Source organism: Petaurus breviceps, unplaced genomic scaffold (assembly GCF_028583685.1).
Source record: "Petaurus breviceps papuanus isolate PSGF00001 unplaced genomic scaffold, PetGlider_PUasm1.0 220, whole genome shotgun sequence".
NCBI classification, from domain to species: Eukaryota; Metazoa; Chordata; class Mammalia; order Diprotodontia; family Petauridae; genus Petaurus; species Petaurus breviceps.
Window position 1 is genome coordinate 20,869,338 of NW_027185876.1, and position 14,597 is coordinate 20,883,934.

The following is a 14,597-nucleotide window of genomic DNA, read 5'->3' on the forward strand; positions in this document are numbered from 1 at the left end:
AGGTGGAAACTTCCTAGGTTGGAACCCCAGCTCTTAGGAGCTTTGTGGCCATGGAATAGTCACTTACCCAATCTAGGCCTCAGTTTCCCTGCATGTAAAGTAGAGATAACTGTCCATGCCCAAGACTTTGGGAGGCAAGTGCTTTGTAAACCTTAAAACACGTTACAAATGTGAGTCATGGAGGCTGAGAGCAGCATAGCACCATAAGAAGAAAGGAAACGTGCATTAATTAAGTGCCTAAGTAGCAGCCAAAGCATTTTGTAGCACAGTGGATTGAGTCCTGGGCCTGAAGTCAGGAAGACCTGAGCTTAAACCCAGCCTCAGACATCTAACCTCTGTTTCCCTCAGTTACCTCATCTGAGGAAAAGGGACAATAACAGCAACTGCCTCCCAGGATCACAAGGGAGAATATTTCTAAGTGCTGAGCACAGCATTTGGCACAGGGCAGTTCTTTAATACATGCTTGTTTCAAAGGAAAGAAATAAGCGTTTATTAAACAACATATGTATGCATATCTATATACACACATAACATGTGTGCATAAAACAACATATATGTAGATATATGTGTGTGTGTTTAAAGATATTTAAATATCTATTTCGTCTCTGATGAGACTTAAGTGGGATTATATATATATATATATGCTATATGGATATATACACACTTGAACTTATATATCTGTATATTTAAATACACACATACACAGATGCATATGTTTGTGTGTGTGATCCCACTTAAGTTGCATCAGAATCTTGTGAGAGTCTTATAGGCCTTACTATTGCCAATGTACAGAGGAGACATTGCTAGTTAACATTAAGGGAAGCATTAGGCTCTCCTCACTGCATCTGGCGGGGCTATCCACTATGCTATGCTGCTTCCCTAATTATAGGTATCAGGACTGGTGACGGGGGAGATGGTTTGAAGCATCAGGCCAACCTGTTATCCCTCAAATTATACTATGTTAGGGACTGCAGGTCTGTGGTCTTCTTGCAAGGGTGCAAATGAGATGCATCCTCCCCAAGAAAGAATATGCCTGGGAGAGAGAATTCAGGAAATGGTCATGAACTGGTGGGGAGATAGCAGTGGAGTGATTTACGGGCCCCAACATACATGGAGGGGGCACTTTGGGTTCTAATTACCTAGCTTCCCTGACCTCGAAGCTTAAAGCTAAATATCTTTACCTATCCTATGAAAGGAGAAAAAACAAGTCTGCCATTCATCTCTGAAACCCTTCTGCTGTTTGGTTCATAGAGAAACTATGTGGTTTCTACCCCTTTTCTGATTTAAAGAGAATTATTTTCATATTAATTCTTAAGATCTTTTTAAATGTTCAGAGTCAACAAGCTGAGTAAAAGTCAGTGACTACAATGACTGAAATACCTGCTTTAAAATACTTCTCATGATATACTTTTGTAGAGAGAGTTCCAGTTGAGGGTCAGACTCCAGAGTAGATGCAAGTCTCAGAATGTCTAAGAAAGAAGAGAGAGATTGGCTTTGGAAAAAAATCTAGGCAGATCAATCACTGTTAAAAATAAGCAGCATCCTCACCATGATATGAATCCAGAACGACATTTTCCAATGTGGAATTATGTGAGCCCCAAAGAAACGCATTTTAGCTGTATTCTGAATTGGACTGGCTGTATTCTGAATTGGAGGGTACATTATAGAGCCATACCTTCCCTAGTACTGTTAAGTTTCCATGAGCATAACCTCCTCTAGAGTCTTACTCTGGAGCTCCATGTTGGTGTGGAGGTGACACTGGGATCATGAAGTCAAAGAGTAAGCAAGTCTTATCATGCCAGAAAGACTTCTGGTACAGTCCCGGTGAAAGAGTATGTTTGCTTTCCAAATGTCACCCTAGACTCAAAAGGCCATTTGCAAAAGACTCTCGTCCTTGGTGGAGATTTATTACTCAAGAACACCATGCACGATCTCTCTTATTTCCAGCTCTCACCAACTCTGCCTGTCCCTCACACAGGTGAGAAGCAGTGAGAAATCTATCTCCATCAATGAGAAAGTCCTATGCAAATGGTCCTTAGAGTCAGGGGTCACACAAGGGGAAGGGGTACCTTAGTTCTGAGAATCCCATCACCAGTAGGCTGTCCACCTAGTGAGGAATGTTTTTGGTTGCAGCAATTCATGAAACAAAGAAAACTACAAAATGTTTCTCATTCTTGTGAGACCCCCTTTTGGCCCCCTTTTATGTCTGCTGTGACTGAGGCAAACTGGCAGAAAAGGGAAAAGTTTTTAAATTCAGCTTTTACAGTATAATTTATATGATGCTTTCAAAGGTTCCAAAGCACTTTACATATGTTAATTCATTTGATTCTCACAACAATCCTGGGAGTTAGGCGCTATGATTATCCCTATTTTACAGCTAAGGAAAATGGCAAACAGAGGTTAAAAGACTTGCAAGGGTGACCTGGCTAGTATGTGTCCAAGGCAGAAATTGAACACAATTCTTCCTGACTCCAGGTATAGCATTTCTATCTACTGTGCCACCCAACTGCCATCTATAAACATTAACTGCTAGGACTTTGGATGTGAGATCCATATCACGTTGACATGTCACTGAAGAAACTGCATCATATCAGTCTGAATGTTCTCACAATGAATGAAACCAGAAGACAGATTATTTTCTTTGCTTTGCTTTACTTTCTTTCTTTTACGGATTAAAACAAAGCTCAATGCTTTGAGGTATTCTTAATTCTGGTCCTTTTTTAAATAAATGTTTATTGTATAGAATTGCATGTTTTGTTGCCAGTCCCCTGAAGTTCAGATTGGTCTTTTAATGCTTCTGCATGGTATGATGGAAAGAGTATTGGCTTTGAAGGTGAGAGATCCAGGGTGAGATTCTACTTTGGACACTTACTACATGTATGACTCTACTCTACACAGCCACTTTCCGTCATTGGGCCTCAGTTTCCTCATCTGTAAAATAAAGGGCTTGGCCAGATGGCCTCTGAGGTCCCTTTCAGGTTTAGATATATGCTACTATGACCAATGGAATACTATTGTACACATAGTTCTCCTGTTTTTTCTCGTTTTTGCTGTGTATTAATTTATATCCCCTCTCAAATATCTCTGAATTTTTTTATATCTACATTTCTTAATGTAGAGCAGTAATTTGTTACATTCATACATCATAATTTGTTCAGACATTCCCCCAACTGAGTAATATTTGTTTTTTCTTTCCTTCTCTCTTTTTTTTTTGCTCCCCCAAAAAGTTTTACAATAAATATTTTTATTTATATGAGACCTCTCCCCCTCTGTTCTTTATCTTTTGGGGGATACAGGCCTAGTAATGGTATCTCTAAGTCATAGGGCATGTTCTGTTTATGATATTTCTAACATTGTTGTAATTTATTTTTAGAATGGTTAGACCAATTTGTAGTTCTTCCAACCATGCAGTAGTGTGTCTTTCTCTACATAACACCTCCAAAACTTATGATTTTGATAATTTATCATCTTTGTCAATATGATGTATGGGAAGTAAAATTTAAGAGTTACTTCAATTTTCAATTTTTTTATTCTTAGGGATTTGGAGCATTCTTATTAAAGAACTTCTTATTAAAGATTTCAATCATTTCAATTTATTTAAAAACTGTTCATATCCTTTTGCCAATATTAAAGTCTAATATATATATTTTTAAAGCAATCAGGGTTAAGTAACTTGCTCAAGGTTACACGGCAAGTTATTTCTGGGTGTGGTGCTGAGTATCTGAGCCTGGATTTGATCCAAGTCATCCCAACACTGGAGCCGGTGCTCTTACTCGCTGTGCTACCTGGCCGCCCCCAAAGTCTAATATTACATGTGCATTAAATTTCCTTTTTGTCAGGTTGTGAAAGTCTTTATTTTTTTTTAATATATTTGTATTTACTCGGTTAAATGTTGGCAAATTACATGTAAATTTTTTAAAATATCTATTCTTAAAATTCTGAGTTCTAAATTCTCTCCTTTCCTCCTCCATTCTTGAGAAGGCAAGCAATTTAATATCAATTAGTCATATAGAGTCAATATTTACTAATTATTGAAAAAATCCTTCAACTCAACAAATATTTATTAACACCAACTATGTAGGAAGGAGTTCTGTACCTTTTTTTTCATATCTTGAAGGACTGATAGGGTTTTGATGGATGGAAAGGAAAGGTAAGACATTCGAGGTAGAAGGAACAAAATGAACAAGACAAAGACTGATTAGACCATGTTCAACTTGGTAGAATTTGGTTGGCTGAAGTGGAGTCTGAGTGAGAGGTAAAGTTGGGTGGGTGATAAATGAATCAAATTTTGTAAGACATCAAATACCTTTAAACAATATCATACAATAGAAGGAGACTGGGATTCAAGAGACCTTTTCTGTCATTAACTGGCAGCATGAACCTTGGCAAGTTGTTTGACTTAACTAGGTTTTCATTAAATTCAATTCAACAAGTATTTTGAGTGCTACCAATGTGTCAGACACAGGGCTAAGTACTAGGGACACAAAGACAAAAATGAAATCACCTTTGACCTCCAGGAGTCTAAATTCTAAGGATCAGGGACAAAGGAAGAAGGCAGAGACATCACCAATAAGTAAAATGAAAGTATATATAAAGTTGTTTTTTAGTGAGAGATAACAATAACAACTAGAGGTTGGGTTGTTTCAGGGGAATGAAGGCCTTGTTTGCCTTATCTGAAAAATACGGTAATTGAACTAGATGACCTCTAACATCACTTTCCGAAATAACAATACAGGAATCTATGTGTCCTTGGTCTAAGACAAGGTCAAGGGCTACCAAACCCTGGTCAATTGATTGACTCAGACTCCAGCTCCCTCTAATGCCCCACTCCCCACCCCACCTAATACATGCTAACAAGTAGAGGTCTATAAAGGAGTTAATGAAATGCTGTGTCCTTCTTCCCTGGACCCAAACCTCAAGAATATAGCTTTGGAAAGAACATTCAGTCTCACAACAGAGAATGCCTGCTGATTAAGTTCCCTGAATGATGGTTCCAGATGTGAGCTCTCCCATTACTTTCTCTCTTGGAAGTACAGCTCTACAGTTTTCTCCCTTGGGAAACAGCATCAAGACATACCTGGTACCATCTATTAAAAACTGTTGTGGCTCCACCATTTCCAACTAGAAAAGGGATAGTATAGTTTTAGATATGGGCCCTGGCTTCCTATGAGACTTGTGTCCACTTTAGGGTTCTATTCCTCTTCCTAGGCACATATTTTACAGTTAATCATAGCTCTGGTACAACAGAGACAGCTGGGACTTGTCGGAATTCCTCCTCCAGGATGCCAAACCCCCATCCCTCCTGGTCATATTGTCTAAAATGTCCCTGAAACTGGGTTTCCAACGAGATGGCATGGACATCCTCTGCATATTTCCATGTTTGTTCCTCTGGGCAATACCCTTCTGCTTGAATAAACAGTGCCATCATTTGGAGATCTTTTAAGAGTTTAGGATTTCCTATACTTCATGTTCTTACCCCTTCTCTTCATTGGATGTGGGGCATGATTTCCATTGGGAAGATGAATTTTAAGTAGAAAATCACTCCCTAGATGATAATCTCCATGGGAGCAGAGTGTTAAGATTACTTCTGTTCCTCAGAAGATACTAGGAGCTTGAACTGACCTTCATTACCACCTTAAAAGAATGAGCAATATAGGAGTCTTAGTTTGCTGACCCAATTAAAGAGGATAAGTGTAAGAAATACTTAAATGAGGATTTGTGAGACCGTGAACTTTGAGAGAAATTTCTAGCTTAGTAAAACCATGTCAAAAATTTTCAAAAACAATTTATTGAGATGCCTGCTTCCTAACAGAAACCCTAAAAGCACAGACACAGCAATTACTGTGGAGAGCATAGATCTAGGTGACTAATCACTACTCCAACTGGGCCTGGCTGGACCCCTCATGTAGCTGCCAAGAAAGAATTGAAGGGGGGAAGTAGAAAAGTAGCCTGAGAAAGAGAAAAAGAGATGAGCTGCCTCTGCCTCAGGAAGAAGCAGAGAAAGAGCCCTCAGAAAACCTCTGGTCTCATGAGGTCATGTGTAATTCTTCCTATCTCTTAGTAGTCTCTATATAGTCTACCTCTCAATAATCACTGTAGGATGGAGCTAACAACACACCTTTGCATTACAACTTCTGTGCCAGGTCCTTCACAAGGACCAAGTCAGTTTTGGAACAAAGAGACAATTAAGAAACTGCCTCTTTATTCCTGAGGATTCCAGGGTGCCAGAGTGTAAAGTGATTTCAGAGGCTCTCCTGTATAATCTCTATCTGGAGCAGGCATTTCCTTTACAACATACCAGATAAATGGTGATCTATTCTTTGAAGACCTCCAGTGAGATCCCATTGCCTCCCAAGGTGTTTCATTCCACTTTCAGACAGCTCAAATTGTCAAGAAGTCCTTTGTGACATCAAGTCAAAATTTATCTTCTTGCAACTTCCAAGTTGCTGTTAGGGGCTAAGCTGGACAAGCCAAATCCTTTTTTGATATGACAGTCCTTCAGATATCTGAAGATCATTATCATATCCCCCTTAACCTATCACCCCGTTAACTCTGGACTTCTCCAGGCTAAATATTCCATTTCCCATCAACTAGTCCTCATATGGCCTGGCATCCAGTCCCCTTACCATCTGGTCACCTTACTTTTAATATACTACAGCTTATCAATGCCCTCCTTCAAATGTGGCAACCAGAAGTGACTCTCATTCTCCAAATGTGAGCTGACTAGGAGTCAGAGGTTCTGAACACTATACCTTCAGTCACATGACTCGTTACTGACTATTTTTCTGACAGGATCTGAGTGGATAAAAGTATAAAAGCAGACAAATTAAATATTGCCAAGCAGGCAGCCTCCTAATAAGATACAAGGGTCTATTTATTCTCTGTGCCTTCCTCAACACCTCAGCTATCACATGATAGCTACTGAGTAAATGCTTATTGAATTAAAGACTGACTTGCAAAGTAAGGTGGATCACTCAGGATTTTACCCAGTATCTTCCTCTGCAGTTTTTAGATGCCTGGCCTGATGCCCCAGGCCCACATTGTTCCCATGGTGACTTCCCTGAGACAGTGTTTCCCAAACATGGCAGAAGAACCTCCAGACTTCTGGAGGGATTTTCCAAAGGAGCACAGGGGAGTGGAAAGCCTGACAGGCTTGGAGTCAGAAGACTGGGCTTTGAAACCTTGCTGTTACCTCCTATCTGCAAGTCAGTTCCTTCATCTGTTAAAGCTGAGGAGGTTGGAGTAGATATGGCTCTAAATCACATTGCCTTGTGCAGGTGTCAACCACTCCCTAATCTAAAACATATGTTCCCATTTGAGTCTGACAAAAATGAGTGGCAGAAACTTGTTGACATAGGAGGGGAGAAGATCTGGCCACTGAATGCCCTAGGGTGAAGACTTAAGTTCTCCAAGCAAATTGTCACTCGGAAACAGGACCCAGCAATGATTCAGAGGCAGCTAGGTGACACAATAGATAAGAGCGCCAGGCCTGAAATAAGAAAGATCTGAGTTCAAATGTGACTCAGACAACTATTAGCTGTGTGATGTTGGCCATTTAACCTCTGTTTACTTCAGTTTCTTCATCTGTAAAATGGGGCTAATAATAACACCCAGGGTTGTTGTGGGGATCAAGAGAGATAATAATTTTAAAGCCCTTAGCAGTGACTGGTGCATAGTAAGTTTTATATAAATGTTAGCTATTATTATTGCTGTTATCATTATTAATCATCCACACTGAGTGGAGGGGAAGCCAAGCTTCTTTAGCCCCATGAAAAGATGCCCAACTAGTTCTCATAGTGACTGTAGGACTGCTGGTGCCAGGGGGCTGCCCTTCCATGGGATAAGTTTATGGTATGCAGTTGGCTACTCTGACATGGCACAGCTACTCCCCAATCTGGGCTGGAGAGGATTCTCCTGCCTTGGCAGCAGCTGGAGCCACAAGTTCTTGAGTAAAAGTGATGAAAGCTATAGTTTAGGAGGATGAAACGGCAGAGTGTAACACCAAGCACAAACAACTTCCAGGTTCAGATTACAAGCATACAAAACTCCATTTATTCAGTGACATATTAAGGCAAGACATTCACAGAAAATCAAAATACAGCATTCACCATGTAACTCAATAATTTAGTAATTCCTCAATTCAAACATAAAGTACTATGGTCCAAGTACTCCACCCCTGTATAGTACATTCATTTAGTCAATCACAAAGTCTTCTCTCTATTAAACTGGAGATTCATTTCCAATCATAAACAAAGTACATTCATTTGGTCACTCACAAAGCACAAAAATCAAAGTACTCCACCCCTGGATCAGAACTGAATTACAATTATCATCAGTTACCACCAAGTACTTTCTCAAAGGGGCAGTGGAGAGCAAAAAGGCCATCTACCTCTAAGCCACAACAAGGTTAAGATATCATTACAGCATTCAATACCCAAAGAGAGGTCTTTTCTTCATCTTGACCTGAGGCAAGTTCTCAGCAATCCCCATTCCTGTGAAGGCAAAGCTTAACAAAGCCACAATATGCATTGCCAACATCCTCATCAATTCACTCTGCCTGCAGAACAGTCTCAGGACCCCTGAAAACATCAGCAAGATCCTCCTCCGGGATTTCTGTAAATATACAAAAAGGAAATCCTCCTCCAGGGCTTCTGAACCAACAGCAAGTTTCCAGGACCTCTGCAACAACAGCACTGTCCTTTGGCAGCAGATGAATCTGGCAAAGTAACATCAAAACAGACAGAAAAAATACTGGCACCACAGTCAAGCCTTCTCAGTTCTTGGAAGCTCTGGATCGCAGTTCTCAAAAGTCCTGGGCAGCTTCAATTGGCCCTCAGCAATCCGGGTGACTTCAGCTGACATTTCTCTCTCTCTCTCAGCAACTCTGTCACCCTGCAATTTCTCTCTCTCTCTCTCTCTCTCTCTCTCTCTCTCTCTCTCTCTCTCTAAAAAGTTCTTCTGGCCTCTCTCTGCTTGGGCCTCTCTATCCATGGCACCAGCTCCTCCCAGTTCAGCCCCCTCTCTTCATATCAACAAGTCCATCCCACAAGTGGGATACACAAGCTCTGGGTTTTAACACAACCCCAAAAGCAAGGCAATATAAGGGTGTCTTTAAATTCTAATACCATTACAGAAAGGTGCTTAGGGTTTATTGAAAGAGAGAGAGTCTAGAAGCAAAAGGACCAGTAAGGAGGCTGTTTCAATAATGTAGGTGTGCAGAAATGAGGACCCACACTAGGCTGGTGACCAGGGGAATGCAAAGGAGGAGATGGTTGTGCCACCAGATGCAGCGAAGGGTATCCCCCAAACAATGGCCTGTGGACAATGTCTTTTAACACTTGGGACATCTTTCAGTTGCTACTTCCTGGAAAACTAGGAAGCTTTATTTCTTTTTGTGTAATTTAATTTTTTATCTTTTTAAATTAATTTTTTAAATTAAATGTTTATTTTTAGTTTACATCATTCATTTCCACAAGATTTTGAGTTACAAATATTCTTCCTGTCTCTCCCCCATCTACCACCCCAAAACCACGATCCCAATTTATACCCCCTCCCCCAATCTGCTCTCTCCTATATCCTCCCCCATCGCCCTCCAAATTTCCAGTAGGGCAAATTGGATTTCTGTGCCCCAGTGCATGTATATCTTATATCCCAGTTGCAGGTAAAAAAAATAATAATTTATATATATATATATATATATATGCATGTATGTATCTTTTAAACATTTGATTTTAAAACTTTGAATTCCAGATTCTTTCCCTTCCTCCATCTTCCCCCACCCTTACTGGGAAGATAAGCAATTAAATATAGATTATACATGTGTAGCTATGCAAAACATTTCCATAGTGGATATATTGTGAAAGACTGACTATATTTCCCTCTATTCTATCCCACCCTGCACTTGTTCTATTCTCTACTTTGACCCTGTGCCTTTTCAACAGTGGGTGCTTCCAACTTCCCTCCCCCCCAGCCTGCCCTCCCTTCCATCATCCCCTTCCCCTCTACTCTCCTGTAGGGTGAGATACCCTATTTACTGTGTATGTCATTCCCTCCCTAAGCCAAATTCAATGAGAGTAAGGTTGACCCATTCCCTTTTGCTTTCCTGTTCTTCCCCTCCGTTGTAACAGTTTTCCCTTGCCTCTTCTGTATGAGATAATTTACCCCATTCTGTCTCACCCCATCTCCTCTCATTATTCCTCTCTTACCTCACAATTACACCTTTTAATTATCATTCCTTCCTATTCAATTGGTCCTGTGCCCTCTATCTGTGTATACCTGCACACACATATGCACACACTCACATATATCTTCATACACCCATATACCTTCCTATATAGACATATATATGTATGGATACACATATTTATATATACACACATTTATATTCCCTTCAATTGTTCTCATACCGAGAAAAGTTTCGTTAAGTTACACTTATCATAAGTTTCATTTCATCAGTTACAATTATTACAATTTTCTGTGTAGGAATGTAAATAAATAGTTCAACTTTGATAAGTTCCTTATGATTTCTTTTCCCTGTTTACTTTCTCATGCTTCTTGTATTTGAATGTCAAATTTTCTATTCAGCTCTGTTTTTGTTTTCATCAATAATGCTTGAAAGTCCTCTATTCAATTGAATGACCATATTTTCCCCTGAAACATGATACTCAGTTTTGCTAGGTAGGTGATTCTTGGTTTTAATCCCAGCTCTTTTGACCTCTGGAATATCATATTCCAAGCTCTTCAGTCCCTCAGTGTAGAAGCTGTCAGATTCTGTGTTATCCTGATTGTGTTTCCACAATATTCAAATCGTTTCTTCCTGGCTGCTTGTAATATTTTCTCCTTAATCTGGGAACTCTGGAACCTGGCTATAATATTCCTAGGAGTTTCATCTTTGGGATCTTTTTCAAGAGGGATAGGTGGATACTTTCAACCTCTATTTTGCCCTCTGGTTCTAAAACATCGGCGCAATTTTTCTTGAGCATTTCTTGAAGGATGATTTCTAGGTTCTTTTTATGATCATGGCTTTCAGGTAGTCCAATAATTTTTAAATTGTCTCTCCTGGATTTATTTTCCAGGTCAGTGGTTTTCCCAATGAGATATTTCAGATTGCCTTCTATTTTTTCATTTCTTTGGATCTGTTTAATAGTATCTTGATTTCTCATAGAGTCACTAGCTTCCATTTGCTCCAATCTAATTCTGAAGGAATTATTCTCTTAAGTCAGCTTTTGAGATTCTTTTTCCATCTGGCAAATTCAGCTCTTTAAGGCATTCTTCTCCTCATTGCCTTTTTGAGCCTCTTTTGCCATTTGAGTTAGTCTATTTTTTAAGGTGTTATCTTCTTCAGTCAGGTTGTTGACTCTCTTTTCATGATTTTCTTGCATCATGCTCATTTCTCTTTTCAATTTTTCTTCCACTTCTCTTATTTTGTTTTAAAAATCCTTCTTAAGCCCCTCTATGGCCTATAACCAATTCATATTTTTCTTGGAAGCTTTTGGTGCAGGAGTTCTGACTTCACTGTCTTCCTCCTGTTCCATGTTTTGATCCTTTTTGTACCCAAAATAGGAGTCTAATGTCTGATTGCCCAACTTGCTCTGCTTCCTCTGCTTGCTCATGCCACTCAATTACTTGAGTTTTGAGCTTTTTGCCGCAGTAGAACTCTGCTTCCAGAGAGGGGAGCTTTGTCCCAAATCGCTGGGGTTTTATCAGCTGCTGGAGCTATTAGTTAGGTGCCCTCTCTGAAGCCTCCACATGCTCTGACAAACTGGTCATGCACCCCAGGACCTCCACCCTAGACAGTGACCCAGATCCAAGCAGATTAAAGCAAGTGCAATTATCCCTCAGACTGGTTGTTTGGTCCCCCTACAATCTAAAGGCCAGGAGCTTTGAGCCACATGGTGGCGGCTGCACAGCCATGGCATCTCAGCTGCTTCTCCCTTCTGGGGCAGAGATCAGACTGCACTCCCAGACGCCTGGTTCCCAAAGTCCACACTGCACTGACCTCTCACTTTGTCTTTAGCATCTATGGGTTAATTCTGGAAACCACCACAGCTGCTGGTGATCTGAAGTCCCTCCAGCCAATGGCTGGTTGTGGCCACACTGAGGCTAAAACCTTGGGCTCACAGGGGGCTGGGATCGGCTCCCAGAGCGCTGCACTGGCCCCTTCCTGCCAGTCTTCCAGGCTTTCTTCAGTAGGAAGTTAGCTTCTCTCTGTCATTTTGTGGATTCTGTAGCTCCAAAGTTTGTTTAGAGACATTTTTACATGAATTGGAGGAGGTGGAAGCAAGTGCCATGTGGAAGTCTTGTTTCTACTCTGCCATCTTGGCTCTGCCCCCATAGCTTTATTTCCTAGGCCTATAGATCCAGAGAACTCACCCCTGGAAGTCAGGAGACCTGGGTTCTAGTACTACCACTGGTCCCACAGTGAGTGGTTTAAAATATAAACACATTTGTTAATATTATTCTTTATAATTAGCCCTGTCCCTTTACTTCTTTTCCTCATCTAACAACTTATCCCTGCCCAGCTTATTCCTCAGCCTTGGGATGAGGGAAGATATGAAAGAGTTTTGAGAAGTTAAAAGCAAACACAAGCAAAATATAAAAGCAAGCAAAAGAAGAAAGTGTCCCAGAATGATGTTGTCTGTTGCCTGGATTTGAAATCACTGGACTTGGGATTTTGAGTTACAAATTTTCTCCCTGCTTTTCCCCTACCCACCCCCCCAAAATAGCAGTCCCACAGGATATCCCCTCCTCCAATCTGCTCTCTCCCATACCCCTTTCGACTTTTCCAGTGGATCTCTATGCCCCAGTGTCTGTATATCTTATTTCCCAATTACATGTAAAATAGTATTAATAATAGTATGTATATATATATATATATATATTAATATTTGATTTTAAAACTTTGAATTTCAGATTCATTCCCTTCCTCCCTTGTCACCTACCCTTACTGGGAAGATAAGCAGTTCAGTATAGGTTGTACATGTGTGGCTAATGCAAAACAATAACATAGTAGATATACTGTAAAAGACTGACTATATTTCCATCCCTCCTATCCCACCTCCCACTTGTTCTATTCTCTGCTTTGATTCCGTCCCTTTTCAAAAGTGGCTGCTTCCAACTTCCATCCCCCCCAGCCTGCCCTCCCTTCCATCAACCCTCCTCTCATCCCTTTCCCCCCCCCCCACTCTCCTGGAGGGCGAGATACCCTATTTAGTGTGTATTTCATTCCCTCTTCAAGGCAAATTCAATGGGAATAAGGTTGACCCATTCCCTTTTGTCTTCCTATTCTTCCCCTCCATTGTAACCATTGTCACTTGCCTCTTCTGTATGAGAGAGTTTACCCCAATCTATCTCTCCACATCTCCTCTCAATATATGCCTCTCTCACCTCTTAATTTCACCTTTTAAGTATCATCCCTTCCTGTTAAATTGGTCCTATGCCCTCTACCTATGTATACCTGTAAACATATATACACACATCACATATGTATTCATATGCCCATATACCCTCATATATAGACATATATACACACACACACACATATATATATATATATATTTTTTTTTTCTATTCCCTTCAACTACTGAGAAAAGTTTCATAAGTTACAATTATTGTTTTTCCATGTAGGAATGTTAATAGTTTGACTTTGATAAGTTCCTTATGATTTCTTTTCCCTGTTTACTTTCTCATGCTTCTCTTGCCTCTTGTATCTGAATGTCAGATTTTCTATTCAACTCTGGTTTTTTTCAGCAAGAATGCTTGAAAGTCCTCTATTCCATTGAATGACCATATTTTCCCCTAAAACATGATACTCAGTTTTGCTGGGTAGGTGACTCTTGGTTTTATCCCAGCTCCTTTGACCTCCGGAATATCATATTCTAAGCCCTTCGATCCCTCAATGTAGAAGTTGCCAGATTCTGGGTTATCCTGATTGTGTTTCCACAATATTCAAATGGTTTCTTCCTGGCTGCTTGTAATATTCTCTCCTTAATCTGGGAATTCCGGAACCTGGCTATAATATTCCCAGGAGTTTTCTTTTTGGGATCTTTTTCAGGAGGTGATCGGTGGATTCTTTCAACCTCTATTTTTCCCTCTGGTACTAAAACATCAGGGCAGTTTGCTTTGAGAACTTCCTGGAGGATGATGTCTAGGTTATTACTTTGATCATGGCTTTCAGGTAGTCCAATAATTTTTAAATTATCTCTCCTGGATCTATTTTCCAGGTCAGTGGTTTTTCCCATGAGATATTTCACATTGCCTTCTATTCTTTCATTTGTTTGGATCTGTTTAACAGCATCTTGATTTCTCATAAAGTCATTAGCTTCCATTTGCTCCAATCTAATTCTGAAGCAATGATTCTCCTCATTGAGCTTTTGAGATTCTTTTTCCATCTGGCAAATTTGGCTTTTTAAGGCATTCTTCTCCTCATTGCCTTTTTGAGCCTCTTTTGCCATTTGAGTTAGTCTGTTTTTTAAGGTGTGATTTTCATCAGGCTGTTGACTCTCATTTCATAATTTTCTTGCATTGTTCTCATTTCTCTTCCCAGTTTTTCCTCCACTTCTCTTATCTGCTTCTTAAGGTCCTCTGTGGCCTGTAAC

General features: G+C 40.1%; 1 protein-coding gene across 1 annotated transcript in view; it reads right to left on the reverse strand.

Annotated features, from left to right (window-relative positions):
* The window catches only part of ADCY10 (adenylate cyclase 10), a 144,269-nt gene that overhangs the window by 99,548 nt on the left and 30,124 nt on the right, over nucleotides 1-14,597 (reverse strand). Inside the window, exon 7 of the mRNA XM_069094515.1 lies at nucleotides 1,381-1,469. Coding sequence (XP_068950616.1) covers nucleotides 1,381-1,469 — 89 coding nt within the window. The remainder of the gene's footprint in view (nucleotides 1-1,380; nucleotides 1,470-14,597) is intronic.